General features: G+C 43.8%; 1 protein-coding gene across 1 annotated transcript; it reads right to left on the bottom strand.

Moving 5' to 3' along the window:
* Positions 1-428: 428 nt before the first annotated feature.
* Positions 429-16,501, bottom strand: LOC136514399 (mediator of RNA polymerase II transcription subunit 33A-like). The gene is made up of 12 exons (XM_066508360.1): positions 16,087-16,501; positions 15,842-15,952; positions 12,115-12,450; positions 11,068-11,378; positions 10,894-10,985; positions 10,423-10,744; positions 10,123-10,318; positions 9,910-10,024; positions 9,664-9,822; positions 8,300-8,966; positions 1,941-2,150; positions 429-1,787 (listed from the first exon to the last, which is right to left on the bottom strand). The coding sequence occupies exons 1-12, from the start codon at positions 16,365-16,367 to the stop codon at positions 694-696; spliced, it is 3,894 nt and encodes a 1,297-aa protein (XP_066364457.1). The 5' UTR covers positions 16,368-16,501; the 3' UTR covers positions 429-693.
* Between the last annotated feature and the right edge of the window lie 1,534 nt (positions 16,502-18,035).

Below are 18,035 nucleotides of genomic sequence, written 5' to 3'. Positions count from 1 at the left end.
TGAAGCTATGGTAAACGATGTAATCATGTTTGATAATCAATAAAGTGCGCCACATGGCTTTCCTCAAAAAAAAATCATGGTGCTGTATTGGACTTGTGCCAATTTGATATGTGCATTTCAATGATTAGTAAGGGGCTGTCCTGGTTGTAATGAACTGGTGGTGTAGTTGAATGGGCTGGCTGCTGTTGTTTGAATTTGAAATGCATTAAATGATGTATTTGGCGCCTTTTTTTGAATTGAATTGGCTGCAGTTGCTGTTCGGCTGGAGCTTGGCTGAATCTTGGTACTGTTCAATGTGGCTGAATTCAGCCGGAAATTTTACCAGCCGACCGGGGCCTATGGAAGCAAAGAGGCTAACGGCACATCTGCACGGGTCGTCCGATGGAACGGACGCCTGACTCCTAGCAATACTGTTTTCTAATACTGAATTTTTCCAATTATTCCATGAATTTTATACACCCCAAATGGACGACTGCCAGTAAATGACAAGTTCATTAATTACACACTGACATGTAACTAGTACAAAAACTGCTGGCCATCTCTTTAGCTAACCGACAATATGAACAATCAAGCTTCGGTAGAACTGTACTGTTTATTTTTCTGATGACTGAATTTTCAGATCAATAACATGTTATATGTGTATATGGACCAAGCTGTCGTAGAAAACTATACTGCCAGTTGAGCACCAGCTTATTATTGCAAAAGGGATTCAACTACTGAAGTCACGGTTTTGGTTCCCCCTCGCTCAAGCAAAGAGAGGGCAAGATCACCCTCGTGCCATCTCTGAAGCCCAGATGCCAATTTCTGTAGCGTCTTTAGCTTCACTTCAGGAATCCATGTGGGCACAAAGTTGACCAGCAAGTTGACAAAACAGAGAACATAGGACCTCCATGTGGCATCGCCACAGCCCAGCACAATGTTACCCTCCATTACCCTGGCCATGAACTCCAAGTGCCTATCGACAACCTGTTGCCTTTTGGATGTGTATATCCAAGTGTAAGCTGGCGACGTTTCTCCAACTCCCCAGATGCTTGCACCCGAAAAGAGGAGAACATAGGCTAATGTGTGTCCTTCGATTATGCTGCATACCTGACCAGCGGAACCAAGCTTAGCTTTTCCACCTGAAAGCAGCAGAGTGGGGATAATCTGCTCGTAGAGGAGACGAATCAAATTCACCCCACCAGCATGACAAAGCATAGTTGCTGCAAGTGATGCTATCTGCTCTACCAAGGATGATGCAGCTGATAGCGGCAAACAGTCTGACCTCAAACGAGCAGGTCTATCAGAACTACAAGCATTTGCTAGCGCATGGGCTCTCTCAATGACCACCTCCAAAATCTCTTCACAAACAAAGCTGTTGTTTGGAAATAACCAGCAAGATCTCATGTAAAGAAATCCTGGTGCTACAGCAAGCCTGTGGGCTTTTTCATCAAAAGTCTGCCCCAGCAGATTAGCAACTCCTCTGTTTGCTACGAAGCAGGAGCGCCCATCAACCAAAGGCCCAAGGAAAGAAGAGAAGCAACTCCTGATCAGTTGTGCCACCGCGGTGTTATCTCGAGTGAAGGGGGACTGCGAACAAGTCAGGATGATGAAATCATGCCACCGCCGTACTTTTTGGGACCACAATGCACCTATAATTTGCGAAGAGGGCCATGAACTAGATGTTGTACAAATTTCAATTCCTTGGCCAATGATGCCGTGTAGGTGACTGAATTCCTCCATCTTGACTGTTATTGACAAACTGATTAGCGCTGCTATTGGCAATGGAAGCATTGGCATCACAGAACCTGTAGAAGGATTAAGTGCCCAGTTAAGAGTGTGATATGAGATATTGGCCTGAGGAAAGTTAGTACTATCTTAAATACTGAAAATTATAGATTGTGATAATGTAAATCCAAAGAACAAAAATGAACAAATTACACAAACAGGCATTGACATACGTGGTCGTGGACAGATATTGATATGAACACCAGCAAATGCAAGAACTTCTTTTATCTCCGATTCAACTACTGGAAGAGTTGCAGCTGGACTTGGCCAGTCCATTCCATTCAACATAACTGGCTTCCATATGCCACGAGTGACTTCTGCAGAAAGGTAGCTGACAATAGCAGCAAGTGAAGCAGGCAAGAAATCTGCAAGATCTCTTAGACCTGAAATCAAGTACAATGGTAATATGCTAATAAGTATGCAAGGACAGTTGGAGAGCAAAACTGGAAAAAAAAAGACTGGTTGTTTACTGGAGTACAATAAAGTAAGCCTCTACAGCTCTACCTACAAATATATAATGGTCAAGATAAATACAGTAAGGAACTTTTTTTTTTTGAAACGAATCAGGCAGGAGAGCTGCCGATTATATTAAAAAGAAGATAAGCCCAAAGTGGGCACACAGTAAGGAACTTTGAAACTCAAGCAGTGTTCTAAGAGCAGGTGACTGAGACTGAACCTTGGCGCTGTCTGTCACTCAGCTGCCAAACTTTTTTAGGTATGTTGCCCACATTTTTTCTCGAAAAACGCAGGAGATGTGCGCCTCATTATATTAAGAAAAAAGAGGGTGTAAGAACCCAACAACACTTACACCAAACACCCAACACACCAACACACACTCAACACCACGCACTCACAGCCTAACACGCCTCAGGAAAAACTGGAGGCCGACCCAAACAACACCAAACAGCCCCAGAGACTAATCACCAGGGAGGGGGGCAGACAGGAGGGATAATCCTCGAGCCCCTGCTGAGGTCCAAAGCCTACGCTCCTCTCCAGCCAAGATTAAAGCCCCAGCAACACTTGGAGCCGACCCATCGAAAACACAGCGATTACGATGATTCCAGAGAATCTAGGCTCCAAGAATGATTAGGGAATTAACACCTTGTCTCACCAGCTCAGAAGTAGCACTACTAGCTCTTTCCCACCAATCAAGAAAGGAGTTTTCCGAAGGTTGTGGGGATAAGGCATGAAGACCAACCTGTCTTAGCAAAAGGAACCAAAATTCCCTAGCAAAGATGCAGCCGACCAGGAGATGGTTGATGGTTTCATCATCTTGATCACAAAGTGGACAGCATTTCGGGCGGGCCAGCCCACGGCGTGCAAGTCTATCTGCTGTCCAGCACTTATTGTGCGCAACAAGCCACATGAAGAACCGACATTTAGGTGGTGCCCAGGACTTCCAAATTTTCTCCCATGGAGCAAAGAGGGTCGAACCCAAGAAGAAACCCTCATACTGTGTATGTTGTCCACATAGGCAGTGACTAGGCAAGCAAGGCAGTGCACGAAGAAGGCAGGCCAGATCATTGGACAATTACTGGAAGAACGAGAACTGTCGTAGGAGCAACAAAGTTCCCCATGACCTTCTGCGCCTTGCATAGTGCTCAATATATTGTGCATGTGCTACATAAGGTTGGCAGAACTTAGAAAACTTAGTCCAAATGGAACTGTGCATGTGCTAGACTTAAAAGTTGCAAATGTTCGATGAAATCCTTGGACAAAATGGACAGAAATGCTCCCTTTTTTGCTTTTGAAAGGCATTTTTGTCCAATCATTCAGTGGCAAATAGTTGAGATTGACATGGAACGAAAATCAATTCTCCAAACTGGAGAAATTAAAAATGTCCAGATTCATATGGAACACTTAGGGGTGTTTGGTTTGAGGAACCACCTCATTCTAGATGAGATGGTGCATCATGAGCTCATTCCTCAAATTTGGTAAAATTACTCAATTTCTCATGCTAGTACTAATTATTAGAAACAAGACATCTCTTACTGTTTCAAAGCATTAAAAAACTCATTGGAATCACATTCCTACTTTCGGAAAACCAGATGAGCAAAAGATGCGCAAATCGAAGAAAAAAATATTTTTCTTTTCTCTTTCTAGACCTGCCGAGGGCACACAAGAAAAGGTCTTTCAACTGAATGATAGCAAACAAGTACAAATGTGTGAAAAATGAGCATTAGGAATTATGCATAGCTAACACATTGTTATACTGTACTTCTTGTACAACTCTCGTATATATATGAAAGGCACCCTACAATAGGTGTGTGGTGTTCACCAAACCATTATCCCCGCTTGTTCTACATGGTATCACGAGTTCGGGCCTAGGTCTTCTCGCCCACCAACCAAACCCTAGAGCCCCCCCCCCCCCCCCATCAGGCACGTCGATCGCTACTACCTCCCCTACAGTCGATCCTCGATCGTTACCGCGTCCTGCTGGGCGTCGACCACTTCCTCCCTTCCGCTAACTCCCAAACATAGCCGCATCGTCCTCCCACCTCCCAAACCCTAGCTGGCGGCGCCAACTTCCTGCCACGCCGCCGCTAACTCACCTCCCTCGCCATGTGGACGAACACCTCCATGTCCAGCGGCATGCTCGGCTCCAACACCTCGGGCTCCCTGCCGCATGACTCAGAGACGACACCACCAATCTTCTTCACCCCCTTTGCGATGATCGCCATCAAGTCCCATGGTCCAAGGACCCTTGAGTTGAAACACGCTTACTTCAACCGATGGTCTCCCTTCTTCCTCTCCTTGTGGAGCAAGTTTGGGCTTCACTGGCCCCTAGTGTTCTCAGGCCATACCCACAGGTGCACATCGTCTTTGTGCCGGCGCAAGTCTCTGACGCGTCTATGCTGCCCCCTAGTGCTAAATCGAGAAGAGGGCAAGCAAAATCAAGTGACTTGGACACCATGAGGTAGGCATAGATGGAATTACAATACAACAAACCATTTTGCCATCCTAATCTCGACTCTTCTATTCCTTTCTTCACTATCCATGGGCTCTGACAGTTCATGCTATGTTTAATTGGACGCCTATGGCCTAGGCGACGCACTAGGTCTCCACCTAGCGCTTAACCATGCCTAAGCAAGCATTTAACAAAGTTCTTTTGAATACTGCATAGTGCAATGGCGGACAAGTACAAGGCCCTCATCGACAACGGCACTAGGCGCATGGTGCCTCCCCCCTTGCTACTGTCGTGACAGACAAGTGGAGTAGGCCAGAATCTACTACGACGAGACCTTCAGTCCGGTTGTCAAGCCGGAGGGCGTCCTCAGCATCGCCGCCTTGTGCTCCTGGCCGATTCACCAGTTGGACATGAAGAACACCTTTCTTCACAGACATCTGGAGGAAACCGTGTACTGCCAACAGCTGTCAGGCTTCGTCAACCCCGTTGCCCCTGACTATGTCGTACGGTCTAAAGCAGGCTCACCGTGCTTGGAACCGGTGCTTCACCATGTAAATTTGCGCCATCGACTTCACCACTTCCAAGTTTGATGCATTCCCCTTTGTTTACAAAGACAGAAACCATGCTACCTACCTACTGCTCTTCGTCGACGACATCATCCTTATGGTGTTATCCTCTGCGCTGCTCATGCACATCACTAAGCGCCTTCACTTGGAGTTTGCCATGACGGACCTCAGGGACCTGCACCACTTCCTCGACATCTATCACACACTCCAGTGACGCCCATTCCTGTCACACTGCCAGTACACTGTCGAGCTCCTCCAACATGTTGGTCGACAGCGACACCAGTGGACACCTGGGCCAAGCTGTCGATCATAGACTGAGCCCCCATCACTGATGCCTCAGAGTACTAGAGCCTTGCTAGTGCGCTCCAGTACCTCTCCCTAACGCAACCGAAAGTATGCAGTTCTGCCTGTTCATGCATCTCATCCTAACGAGCCTCATCTCACACCGATCAAGCAGATCCTCCGCTCTGTGAAGGGCTCACTCTCCACATGCCTTCACATTGGCGTTAGTCCAGCCACCTCCCTAAATGCATACTCCGACACCGGCTCATCTTCCTTGGAGACAACCTAGTGTCCTGGTCTTCCACTGCTGGAGCGCGGAGGCGGAGTATCACATTGTCGCCCACGCCATTGCAGAGTGCTGCTGGCTACGGGAACTCCTTCAAGAGCTTCACATCTCGATTCCTTCAGCGATGATTGTCTAATGTGACAACGTGAGCCCATTCTACATGGTGGTTATTGGGGATTCAACCTCAGACAACACAGTCCCCGAATTTGACTAACAAACTGTAACCAATGTGTTGTCTTCATAGCAAATCATGTTTGTTGCACAGAAATGACTTCACGTTGTTCAAAACCTTCGGAGGTATTCGGTGAAGTCAAAAAGGGCAAAGACGAAGACATTTGGACGAAGTCCAAGGCAGAGGACCGAAGACAATGGACACACTTCGCGATGAAGCGAAGTCAGAGGCGAACAGAACGAAGCCAACACAGGTTGAGGCCGCAAAGCCTCATCTGGAAGACTCATCTCGGCGAAGCTAGATGGACAAAGTAGAAACCTTGAATAGAAAAGCACCGGTTCGAGTGTAATAGCTAATCCAGGGGCAAAAGTGCAATTGTAATAGAATAATCGAAGGTTCTCGCTCCTATAAATACCCTCTGACATGTACTGTACTGGACATGAAAATTTTATCCAATTGAGTTAATTCTACTCAATGATGCTTGAGTGATTGTTTCGCCCAACAGTGGTCAAACCCATTCATCACCGGCGCACCAAGCACATCTAGATCAACATCCACTTCATCCGAGAGAGGGTTGCCTTGGGCCATGTCCGTGTCCTCCATGTTCCCTCAACTGCATCAATTTGCAGACATCATGACGAAGGGCTGAAGGGCGGGCCTGGTGCAAGCGGTAGAGTCTTACCGCCTGTGACCGGAAGGTCCCGGGTTCGAGTCGCGGTCTCCTCGCATTGCACAGGCGAGGGTAAGGCTTGCCACTGACACCCTTCCCCAGACCCCGCACAGAGCGGGAGCTCTCTGCACTGGGTACGCCCATGACGAAGGGCTCTATAGTCTGTGGACCCGTGATCCTACCGCTACGACTGCAGACAGGTATTAGGAATTATGTTTAGCTAACACACTGTTGTACTACCATTATTACCAATTCTTGTACAACTCTCGTATATGGCTATACATATGAAATGCCTACAATGGGTGTGTGGTGTTCCCCTTAAACCATTATGCCCACTTGTTTTTTTATGAGATGGTGATGGATCAACTCAGTTCCATTCCGTAACAACAACAACAACAACATAGCCTTTCAGTCCCAAGCAAGTTGGGGTAGGCTAGAGCAGAATAACACCATCAGGGCTCTAGCAGAATACTCTTAGGAAGTTTTGAATATCAAAGAAATGAAAAGCAACATTATGGTTTATAGGCTACTCGCTAGAAAAATATTTGTGATATTTCCAGTTTTCCTCTCATTTTGAAGGAACGTACCATGTTGAGATCTTAGCAAGTTTATTGGCCACCTTTCATGAAGATTACTATTTACTAGTAAACTATGTCCAAACGTACAAATATCTCTGCCACTAAAACTTGCCAGCACCTTTTTTTTCTGCAGTTCTACTATGTTTCTGCTGTATAGTTTTGTTTACTTTTTTATCATACGAAGCCCAAATGTAGTGCAAAATCTTTTCAATGAAGATGATTGTATAGGAGGGGGGCAGGGACAAGGGCCTCAACCTGAGCAGGGGGGGATAACGAGTATACAACAGGCTCCCCAAATGGCAACAGGTTGTTTTTCCCCATTCTATGAATCACCAAATTGGAATTTTCTTTTTTATCAGGGGGGTGATAAGGTTTCATGTGGCTTGTCACTTGTGCAAGTAAGATCAGGATAAAATTTCAGTGGCTCGGACAGTAAGATAACTGTTGGTTTGAAATATTCGCTCTGAAGAAAGTAAATCAAATTTTCTTCATACTAAATGATCATTCCCTTTCAGAAACGTTTTTTTCCTCAAAAGTTGCAGGAAAAGCCACCTTTTTTTGTGCACAACATACTAAGAATGCAAAACACTATTTTTCAGATTTGATATGTACCACAAAAAGATGTAAACTATATGATACACAAAAGTAGGTCATCAGCTACATGCAGGTATTAGATAACCAGGGGAAGTGAAAAGATGCAGAACCACCAACCATATGTTACAGTAACCCACTTGGTAGAATGACACATAAACGAAAACTAACAGGGCACAAAGCCAAGTGCATTCCTTACGTATCCACAAAGGAACAGTGGGCTTAAACCTTAATTCATGAGGGTACCCAATGATAATACACCTTAATAAACCTTAAACCTTAAACCCAGTGACAGCAAAGACGCAGACCCGCCACCTACCATGTACCGACAGAACTACACCACCTAGCAATCCAGCATGGGACCAAACAAAAAAGTAGGGAGTGAAAAGATGATGGACTACTTCATTCCTCAAACCAAACACGCTATTAGTTTGTAGAGCAATACCAAAACAGACGGAAGTTGTAGTCAGAGGTATAACCTGTAACCAAATCACGGGATGAAAGTCTGCCATGAGCGCATGAAGTTAGCACAGCCTCAAGCACAAAAGGAACAGCTTCAAGAATTTCCCATGCTGGAAGTGTTGGCCACTGGCACATATCTTCCTGTACACCTGCAGGTGAACTACTCGTACTGGAATTTTCTGTTGACTGAGGATTTACAGACAGGACACCACCTTTTGGCACTTTATTATGGCATATAATTTTCAGTATCATGTTTGCCACATGGAGCACAGTTGTCCTGCTGCAAGCACTAGAAAGTGTAGAGGCTATGCAAGCTTGATTCTGGAAGTACCATGACCTTAGCTTTGGAAATGAGTCAATATACACTGGCTTTTGAAATGGTGTATCTAATTTAAATATGCTTGATTGAGTAACATTAGATAGATTTTTCGAAGAAGAATGATTATTACGTAATAACAAGAGAAAATCCAAACGGAGCTCTGACCAAAGAGAGACTCCACGCCTTGATAAAGCATTCTCAATAGGTGGTCTATGAAATTTCCAAAAGCGAAGCAGGGACAGGAAAGCACATGAGAATACTGAATACACAGAAGCCTCTTCAAATTTACAACTCCTATGATCAGATGGAGGTAAAGATCCAAAAATCTCACAGAGAGGCATTAACATAGATGCTACTTCTGGCACCTGCAAAATATCATGTCACAAGGGAGATGGTACCATAAGCCCACAACAGGTTCATACAGCACATATACCACCAAAGCATGTAAACCAATTACTACTCCGTGCAAGTAAATTTTCTTTTACAATGTAGTTGCAAGTGGTCACCAGCCCAGTGGCTTATGGTTGGCGGTTGGCCCAGGTCATGGTGCGGGCCTATAGGGTGAAGCCGGGGGTTCAGGGGTTTTCTCCGTCGGTTTGGCTGAGGTTCCTTCTCAAAGTAAAAATCATAGGGGTGGTCTTTCCCCACTGGCCGAGTTTTTTTTTTATCAATGTAACATGTGGTGCTGACATCCAACGAGCATTAAACCGCATCCAAGGAATGTACTAAAAAAATTCCAGTAGGTTTGAACGGCATCATGATTGCAGCAATAACTTAAAGAGATACTATCCGTAATTCAAAACCACAAGTAAACACAAGTCATTCACATATGAAAATATGAAAGATGCACATGGACTGACAAAGTTTTGTCAATACTTATCCATGCCTGAGAAATATGTTTAACACAAGATTAGTTCAAAAAATATTTTCATTCTGCTTCAAGGAACACATATAATTCTAGGTTATTCTTGATTTCATCTCAAACTTCATCAGAAGCCCATGTTATCCATGACTAAGTCAAAACGAATAGAGCTGAACTATTAAGCTAGCGATGTTTCTTACCAGGCCATACATTGAAAGAATATGAACAGTGTCAATAGAAGAAATTCCTGATACAAGAGCGTGTAGCATAGGCATGTCCTGTACATATCGCCCTTCTGGTCCAGAATCCAGAGGGAGGAATGTCGATAACAACTTAAGCACCATTTGAACAACATGTTCCTAAGCAGAAAAACAAATTGCACGCAAACATGTTACATTCTTCTGTAGAACATTACTACAATATGGTTCTTTTAAATTGAATAATACCTGAATGTTCCAACCACGAAGCAGTGATGCTCCACACAAAATCTTCGAAGCTGCCAACTTTTCCTCCGGTGACCCACTTACTGCAAAAGAGTACAATTTCTCCAACTCTGCTACACTAAGAAAACAAAATAGGAATGAGATCATGAATCAAGCTAGTCAACAGACATAAAACAAAAAAAGCTCTAAAATTAGTATATTCCAATGATTTATAACCTCGAAGCAGGTGTGACCATAAGGGCGTCCTTAAGTTCTATAAGTGGAGACCCTTCTACTAAAGATGGCCATGGAGACTCCTGAACTGGAGAGGATTCTTTAAGTGGAACCACGTAGCCAGGCCAGAAATAAGCAGATGTATCAATTAAGTTCCTTGTGATGCAGGCTTCCACGATAAGATGTAGCATATTTCCAACTACAATTTTGAAGCGTAACTATGATTTAGATAATTCATAATTCCGAAAAGAACAAGATAACCAAAGGATACTAAATGTTAAAATATCTCAGTTCATAGGTAACCTGCTTTAATAGAGGGACTGTCTTTGAAAGAACTGTACATGTTCTCACTCCCATTTTTCAGGTTAGACAGAACAACTGCTGCTTTTCTAGCTGCACTATTTGCCAAATGTACAGCTGCTGGAGGTGGTGAAAGAAGACCAAAAAATTGCCTCAGAATCTGAAGTGAAGACACTAATTGTCCTCTTATAACAGAGGTTGTTTCCCCTTCCAGATTGCCCACCTCTTCCTTCACAATAGTTGCAATGGACAAGGGGATAATAGCCAACAACATGCACAACCGTGAATCAAGACGAGGAAATGGTCCTTCCGAAGCATCTGGGCCCTATTAAGCACATTTTTTAGCAAGGAGTAAATATCAATGTATGTGTTTGGAGCATATTCCAAATGACAACATAAGTAAATACTTTTTTTCTTTTTTATTATTCTTTATTTAAAAATAATACATATAGACTGTGGTTGAAGTCATCTCACTCGCTGTACTAGTCGCAAAGCCGAAATCCATAAAGCTTGAAAGGTCTCTTGCCAGGTTGCCCGATTCAACACTTGAAGTGTTTTGGATAGTTCTGTCAGCCAATGGTCTCATGTTAGAAAATGTTTTAAAGCTATGGGAAAGGCAAGAATTAACAGCTTTATGCATTTATGCACCTGTCAGATATTCAACTGATGATATAGCATGAAGATGTCTCCCATCCATTGTGTTCTCCATAAACATGTCAAAAGGAATCCAACAAGATCCCTTTCCAGCTCTGAATATACTGTAAACAGCTGAACTGCAAGGCTGTATGCTAACAGGAACTCCCAGAAGCCTTTTCCTGTCTAATTGGTAGTCCGTGCTTATGACATTCTGTATATTCATAATCAAGCTATCTAGCAGATTGTACGGAGACAATGTGTTCTTCTTTTTAAGAGCACCAATAAGATGAAGTTTCCGAAGTAGACAATTGAAATTTTCAGGTCTATCCTACCACATCCAAAAAGGAATGGAAGTATTATCAGTTTAACATACACAATACACTAGAACATTTAGACAGTGATTGAGTGGTCTGGAGAGGGGGATCACAATCCAAAAGCTTTCTAGTGATTATTTGTTACGCTTGCTCAATGTCAACAAATATACCTGTACCAAAGTTCTCCCAAACTATGCATGCATACTCACATTCTAAAATGAAATCATAAGCTTGAAGTTTAGAATCACAACAAAGCCATAAGTTTTATGAAGTTTCGTATCTGGGAAAGAGCCAAACATGACACGACAAGCTAGAAGTTGACTCATTTGAAAGTGCCTAAGATGATGTGTGGCTTGAACCAACTTCCCATATGTTCTCCCTAGTAAAATTAGTACGGTCGAAGTTCTTCTCTTCTTTTATTGGTCAAAATAGTGCTCTCAATCCCACCCATGCTAACATGTCACATTTAGGACAAAACGCAGATAGCAGCCGGCACTATTGCACATACCGCCAAAAACTCAAAGGTAGTACTATTACCATCTGATAACATGATAATATATCAATTTCATTTTCATCCCCAACCCCAAGCTTGTCAAGTGAAAAATGTTTCTAAAAACAAGCAAACTTTACCGATTTGGATGAAACCTAGTTTTTCAGGGAGTATGTAGCTGAGGATCTACAAACTTGTAATGATCAAGATTTGCATGGCAGAAAAGAGTAAAGTTACAAAGATAACACAGCATACGTGTTACGATTGACAAGCCGCAGAAAGACTTGGACAATTTTGTTTGCAGTGACCTTCTCAACAACTTCAATAGACATAAGTATATTCTTTCTTCTTAGATGTTCACGGTGCTCATCTCCCCTGTCAAGTGATCTCCCCTTGCCATTAAAATTCATATCATTTCTGTTGCCATGTTCATCAGCGGAGGTGATGGGCAATCCACAATCATCTAAGATGCAATCAATCAGCATGTTGACAAGACTCAACACAAACAAAATAACAGTATGTCCAAAATCCAAATGTTGAAAACCAAATCTATGTGAAAGCTGCATAGCACTGTCAATAGATTTGGCTAACCTGCATAGTAAATGCAAATATAAAGTTAGCACATTTGAGAGGATTATATGTTGGTATCAGAAAATTTGTTCACCACCACCAACAACAACATAGCCTTTCAGTCCCAAGCAAGTTGGGGTAGGCTAGAGTTGAAACCCACCAAGAGCCCCAAAGTTAGCACATTTGAGAAAATTTGTTCACCAAATAAAATATTTCAGAACATCTTCTATTCCCTAGAATAGTTCTGCTGCTAGATCAGGACTTGACTGATCACATGCTAATCAGCCCAGGCAACCGATAGACTCACCTACATAAAGTCGGTCCTTGCTTCTATCCCGGTTTACTATATGTCCACTGTTCTTTTCTCCAAGACCTTTGTGGAAAAAATCAATGCCATCATTAGAAGGTTTTGGTGGGCAGGTGTTCAGGACGACAATCCTACCTCTCCTATTGCTTTTCGCTCTTGGGACGTTATCTGCCAGCCCAAGGAAAATGGGGGGTTGGGGATCAGGGATCTGCATACTGTCAATAGAAGCCTCCTCACCCATGCTGCTTATAACATTGCTAATAACAAAAACCCTTTTCTCTCTTCTGTACTTAAGGCTAAATACTATCACAACGGTTCTTTTTGGACAGCTAATGCCAGTGGACCTAGGTCTATTTTTTGGTCCTCTATTTTACAGGTAAAAAAGGAACTCTGCACCAGCGCTGTCTACCAGATTCATGCAGGTAACACTTCCATCTGGTCAGCACCGTGGTGTCCTATATGGAACTCCATACATGACCACCTTCTCCTACCTGTCACTACAACACCCTTGCCAGCTACGGTTTCTGACGTCTGGATTAATAATACTCGCTCCTGGAACATGGAGATTATCTCCAACACTTTCGATAACCAGGCTGTCCAAGTCATCACTGGTGTCCAACCTGTTCCTAGTGATCAGCAAGACATCCTAAGATGGACGCCTTCTAAGAATGGAATCTGCACCACTAAAAATGTTTACAGGCACCTATCTTCCCAGCTCTTAGTCCAGCTCCCACAGCAAGGCTCCAGAAGCATCCATCCCCAAGCTAATCAAATTTTGCAGAGAGCTTGGAAAAGTAAGAATTTATCCCCTCTCATCAAGACCTTCACCTGGAGACTTATAAGAAGAGCCCTCGCCACTGCCGATCGGGCAGCAAGGTATGCCACTCACATTGACAAACATTGTGCCTCCTGTGGCGCAGTGGAAGATGACGCTCATCTCTTCTTCCACTGCAATCTCCCTCGTGCAGTTTGGTTTTCTGCTGATCCTTCTCTCAGAACTGACAGTCTTCCACAAGAACATAATGGAGTGCAATTAACTCTCCAAGCTTTTATTACCAATTCAACATCTGACTTTTTGTTTCATAAGAGCCTAATTACTATGTGGTATCTATGGAAGGCGAGAAATGATAATCGCTTCCAACGAAAGACCTGGACTCCTTGGCAGGTTCATCACGCAGTGCGCACATCACCACCCAACACCAAGTACAGATTGCAGGAACAGACATTGCAGGCGCCCAAACTCCAAGCCCGGCGGACAGGCAACCGCACATACCAGCAGCTGGCCCTGTCCAGAATCAACAGCCTAGTCACAACAACTACCTAGTGCAACATATGCCTACTCCTATTGAGGGAGCTGCTACAGCCATCGACGGGGACCCCAACTCCATGGTGTCTTCACCGCATCAGGGATGCCGATCAGCTACAACTCAAACTGGACCATCAGGTATGAATAGCTTATTGACAGGGATTCAACCACAAACGACGAACAGATACACCATCCATACACCAGCACTACTCCAGGGCATCAGATGCTTTGCTGATGCATCCACGCCTCCTGATCAACCATCAGCGATGCCAAGAGACGCTGGCATCGGAATTTTTATTGTTAACACACAGGTACAACCCACACCATCTACATCAAGGCGAGAATGACAGGATCCAGCTCGGTGATCATGGCAGAAGCTGCGGTGCTGGCCTTGGCCGCGGCCGTCACTGAAGGCATGAACCTGAACAATATCAACTTCTTATCAGACTGTGAACAACTAGTTCACTTCCTTAATGCCGCAGATCAGACTAATCCACCAGACTGGAGAATTAAATACTTCACACAGCTATTCTCCAATCACTCAAGTTGCAGGCAGTCAAGGATCTTCAAGATTTCCAGGACCCTCAACACTACAGTGGATGCATTAGCTAGGCAGGCACTTTCAGACTCAGAATCTCAGCATTTTGAGTCTTCCTGTTCCTACGCCCATGTAAACCAATGCTCATTACTGCAGGCTTTGCAATCTGTAAGCCAGAACTCTGTAAGGTTACTTTCAGCAAGATGCTGTTGAAATAAAAATGTTTGTTGTCAAAAAAAAAAAGAAAAAGTACATTGCAGACGAATATAACAATCAGTAAAAAATAAAGCCATTCTAAAGTTAATGCTAAAATATTGGAAAATATTTTCTCAAAAACCTGATAGAGATTAGCTGGATAAAGGCCTGAAAAGCTTCAATTGCACACATCTGAGCATCAGGAGTAGCTCACAATATTGACGGGCAGCATACATTGACGTGAAAAAGAATATTGTGCACTTGACAAATAGGCGCCTCAGTGGTATGTGGCATCTCAAACCCTTGGTGTTTGCACACATTTCAATCAGACACTTTGACCATGTTGGTACACATAGGAATAGTTTGCAGTTTCCTGACAAACTGTGCTGTGCTATGATATGCACTTATGCAGTAAGGTTTTTGGCTATGAATCAAATAGAAAATATGATTTTAACAAATAACTAAGAGTAAATTTTGCATGCCAACAGGTGATTGACCACAGTATCAGAACTTTAAAGATCGGAAGTCCATTATCAGAAAGCTGCAGATTGATGAACAATTTATAGTTGAAGATAGTTAGGTCAATTAAACTGTAGGTTTTAAATATTTACTCAGTAGCTTATATACCCAAAAAGTAGGGGGGAGTGCTTTTGAAAAGCCACCGCAATGTGAAAGGAGCTTAATGACACTTGTGAAGCCTTTGAACCACAGGACAAGGTTCTTTTTCTAGAACACGACTTCACGACAGCACAAGGTTAGAAATGGTGCACCTTTTCCTTTGAAGACCAAGACCAAGAATTTTGCAATCGTTTTCATCCTACCTAGTTTCCACCTCCAGATACATCTAACGGAATTACGGAAATGACCAGGCAACCCCCTAGCAGCCGGGTCAAGCTGGGCCCACGTACCCGCAAAGCATCAGCTAATACAGCACAGATTTAAACCGGGATATCCAACAAGCAAGTTGCCAATTCTGACGTGTGCAAGTTGTATCGTGAATACAGAGTACACCAAACCAAAAATCAAGGATGCAAGTGTAAACATAGTACTGGAGTAAGGTCCTTACATATCCTTCTTCTCCATGCGCTCCGGGTAAACAGGGGCCACCGCGTACCGGCCTAGAAGCTCGAGGTAGAGCCTGTACGCCTCCGGCTGCTCCCGCCGGTTCGGCACCACCCTGCATAGCAATAGTAATACAGTATTATACAAACCAGCACACAACAACCGGCAACTTAGCATCTGAAAGCGAACTAGGGCCGAAACCCAATTGATAAAAGGAGACGACGCGGGAAGGTGGAATCGCTCAAGCACCTCGGGGTAAGGAGGGCGAGGGTGTGGTGAGGGTCCACCAGGCGGGACAACATGGCCTGATCCAGCAGCTTCCACATGGCGGGTGTGTTGTGCGCGAAGCACAGGTTCGTCACCAGCGCCTGGGAGAGCGCGAGGCCGACCGGAGCGGACGCGGGGGCCTCGCGGATGCAGCGCGCGGCCTCGGCGGCCTGGAGAAGCGGCGGGTCCCCGCGCTCTGCGGAGGCCTTCACCGCCGCCATCACCCGCCGCACCAGCTCCAGCTCCGTGACGGCGGCAGCCATCGGCCCGCCTGGTTTTGGGGAGCTCTGCTCTGGTGTGCTGATTGCGCGCCTGTGCGGGGGATTTGGGTTGGCGATGGGAGGAGGAGAGGACAGAGGAGAGGCTGCTGCTGGTCGACGACTGTATTTAAACCCCAAAAATTAGAACGGGATAGCGAAAAGCTTTTACCAGCAAAGCGGTCAAGGTCAATCCCGATGAAAAAACATCGAGTGCTTTGACTTGATGAACGAAATAATCCCATCAAATATTATTGTCAAAAAATATATCCCTTTTAAAACGCCGGGCCCGCGTAGACACCACGATCTTCTTCGTCGGCACCACGGCGGGCGCCTGTGGCCCGATCCGGCAAGGTTGGGCCTACCGCCACGGCCATAGCCATCTTGTGCGATTTTTTTTATTATTTTTAACCCTTTTTAAACCATTTTCAAATTTGACACTGTTTAATTTTTTTTAAATCTAACATTTTTTGTTGTGACTAATGCCACGGCGCTGCGAAACTATACTGCTGCGCCATGCATAACGGCGCAGCAAGGCCACCACCGTGGCAACGACCAGACCCGCTGATCGCTGACATGGTGAAGCTGGCATTAGGCGCGGCTACTGAAATAGTTAGATTTGAAAAAAAGTGTTAGATTTAAAAAAAAAAAAAACAGTGTTAAACAGTGCATTAGGCGCGGCTAGTGAAATAGTTTAAAAAAGGGTTAAAAATAAAAACAAAATCTCTTGTGCCAACTGCCGAGTGCCAGCGCCCAGTTGTGCAGAGGAGAAAGAAGGATCCTGATCCTGTACAGGAGTAAGTGTGGACAGGATAAGCTAAGCTAGCTGTTATGTTTGAACTTTGAACATACTTATGTCATTTGTTCCTCAAAATTTTCTGGAGATCTAAATGCTATCCAAAGATTTCATGTAATTTATAGAGAGATAGTAGACACTGTCGATCCCATTTTGATGTCCTAGCCGGCCTCTACTGTGTGATATCAGAACTATCAGTTTTCAAATAGCCATTCGGGTTTTACACTTGCTATTTAATTCCACAAGAAAAGATATTGACATAAACAGTAATATTCAACGGGTTTGACCAAACACATCGAGCATATCATATCCTTGCATCAATTTGTTGTCCATTTGCCTTTCTCATCAACAATCTCCACCACAAAAGATAATGGAACGGAGCATTATTAGCTATATATGATTGTTTACTGTAGCGAGATTAGACAATATTGTCCAGGGTAGTAATTTTTTCCTTTTCCTCTAGGAAAATAAAGTTGATTTATTATGTGACCAGCCGTTTAACAACAGTCCCGGACAACAGAACATATAACATTTTACATCTCAATTTTATCTTCCAAAATCTAAACCTTGCATGAATACATAGCAGTTGGCAATATATGGTCCATGTTACTCTTCATAAATAAACTATTTAAATCATTTTATATGCAGTATTTAAGTAAAGTTAGGTTGTTAACCATATAAGATTTAAAAGTTGAAAGAACTCTTATAAAAAGAATAGGATCCTATCTAAGAGTTACTCAACTTTTTACAACAAGTATCTGCCCATAATTTGTGAGTTTACCGAAAAGCCACTAGGCGTTATTGTTCAATATTTTTTAATAAGGTATATAAGAAGGCATTGTTCAATATATTAAGGTATAAGAATTTTCATGAGATTG

Source organism: Miscanthus floridulus, chromosome 16, assembly GCF_019320115.1.
Source record: "Miscanthus floridulus cultivar M001 chromosome 16, ASM1932011v1, whole genome shotgun sequence".
Taxonomy (NCBI): Eukaryota; Viridiplantae; Streptophyta; class Magnoliopsida; order Poales; family Poaceae; genus Miscanthus; species Miscanthus floridulus.
Note: the sequence above shows the minus strand (reverse complement) of the source record. Positions and strands in the feature narration are given on the sequence as shown.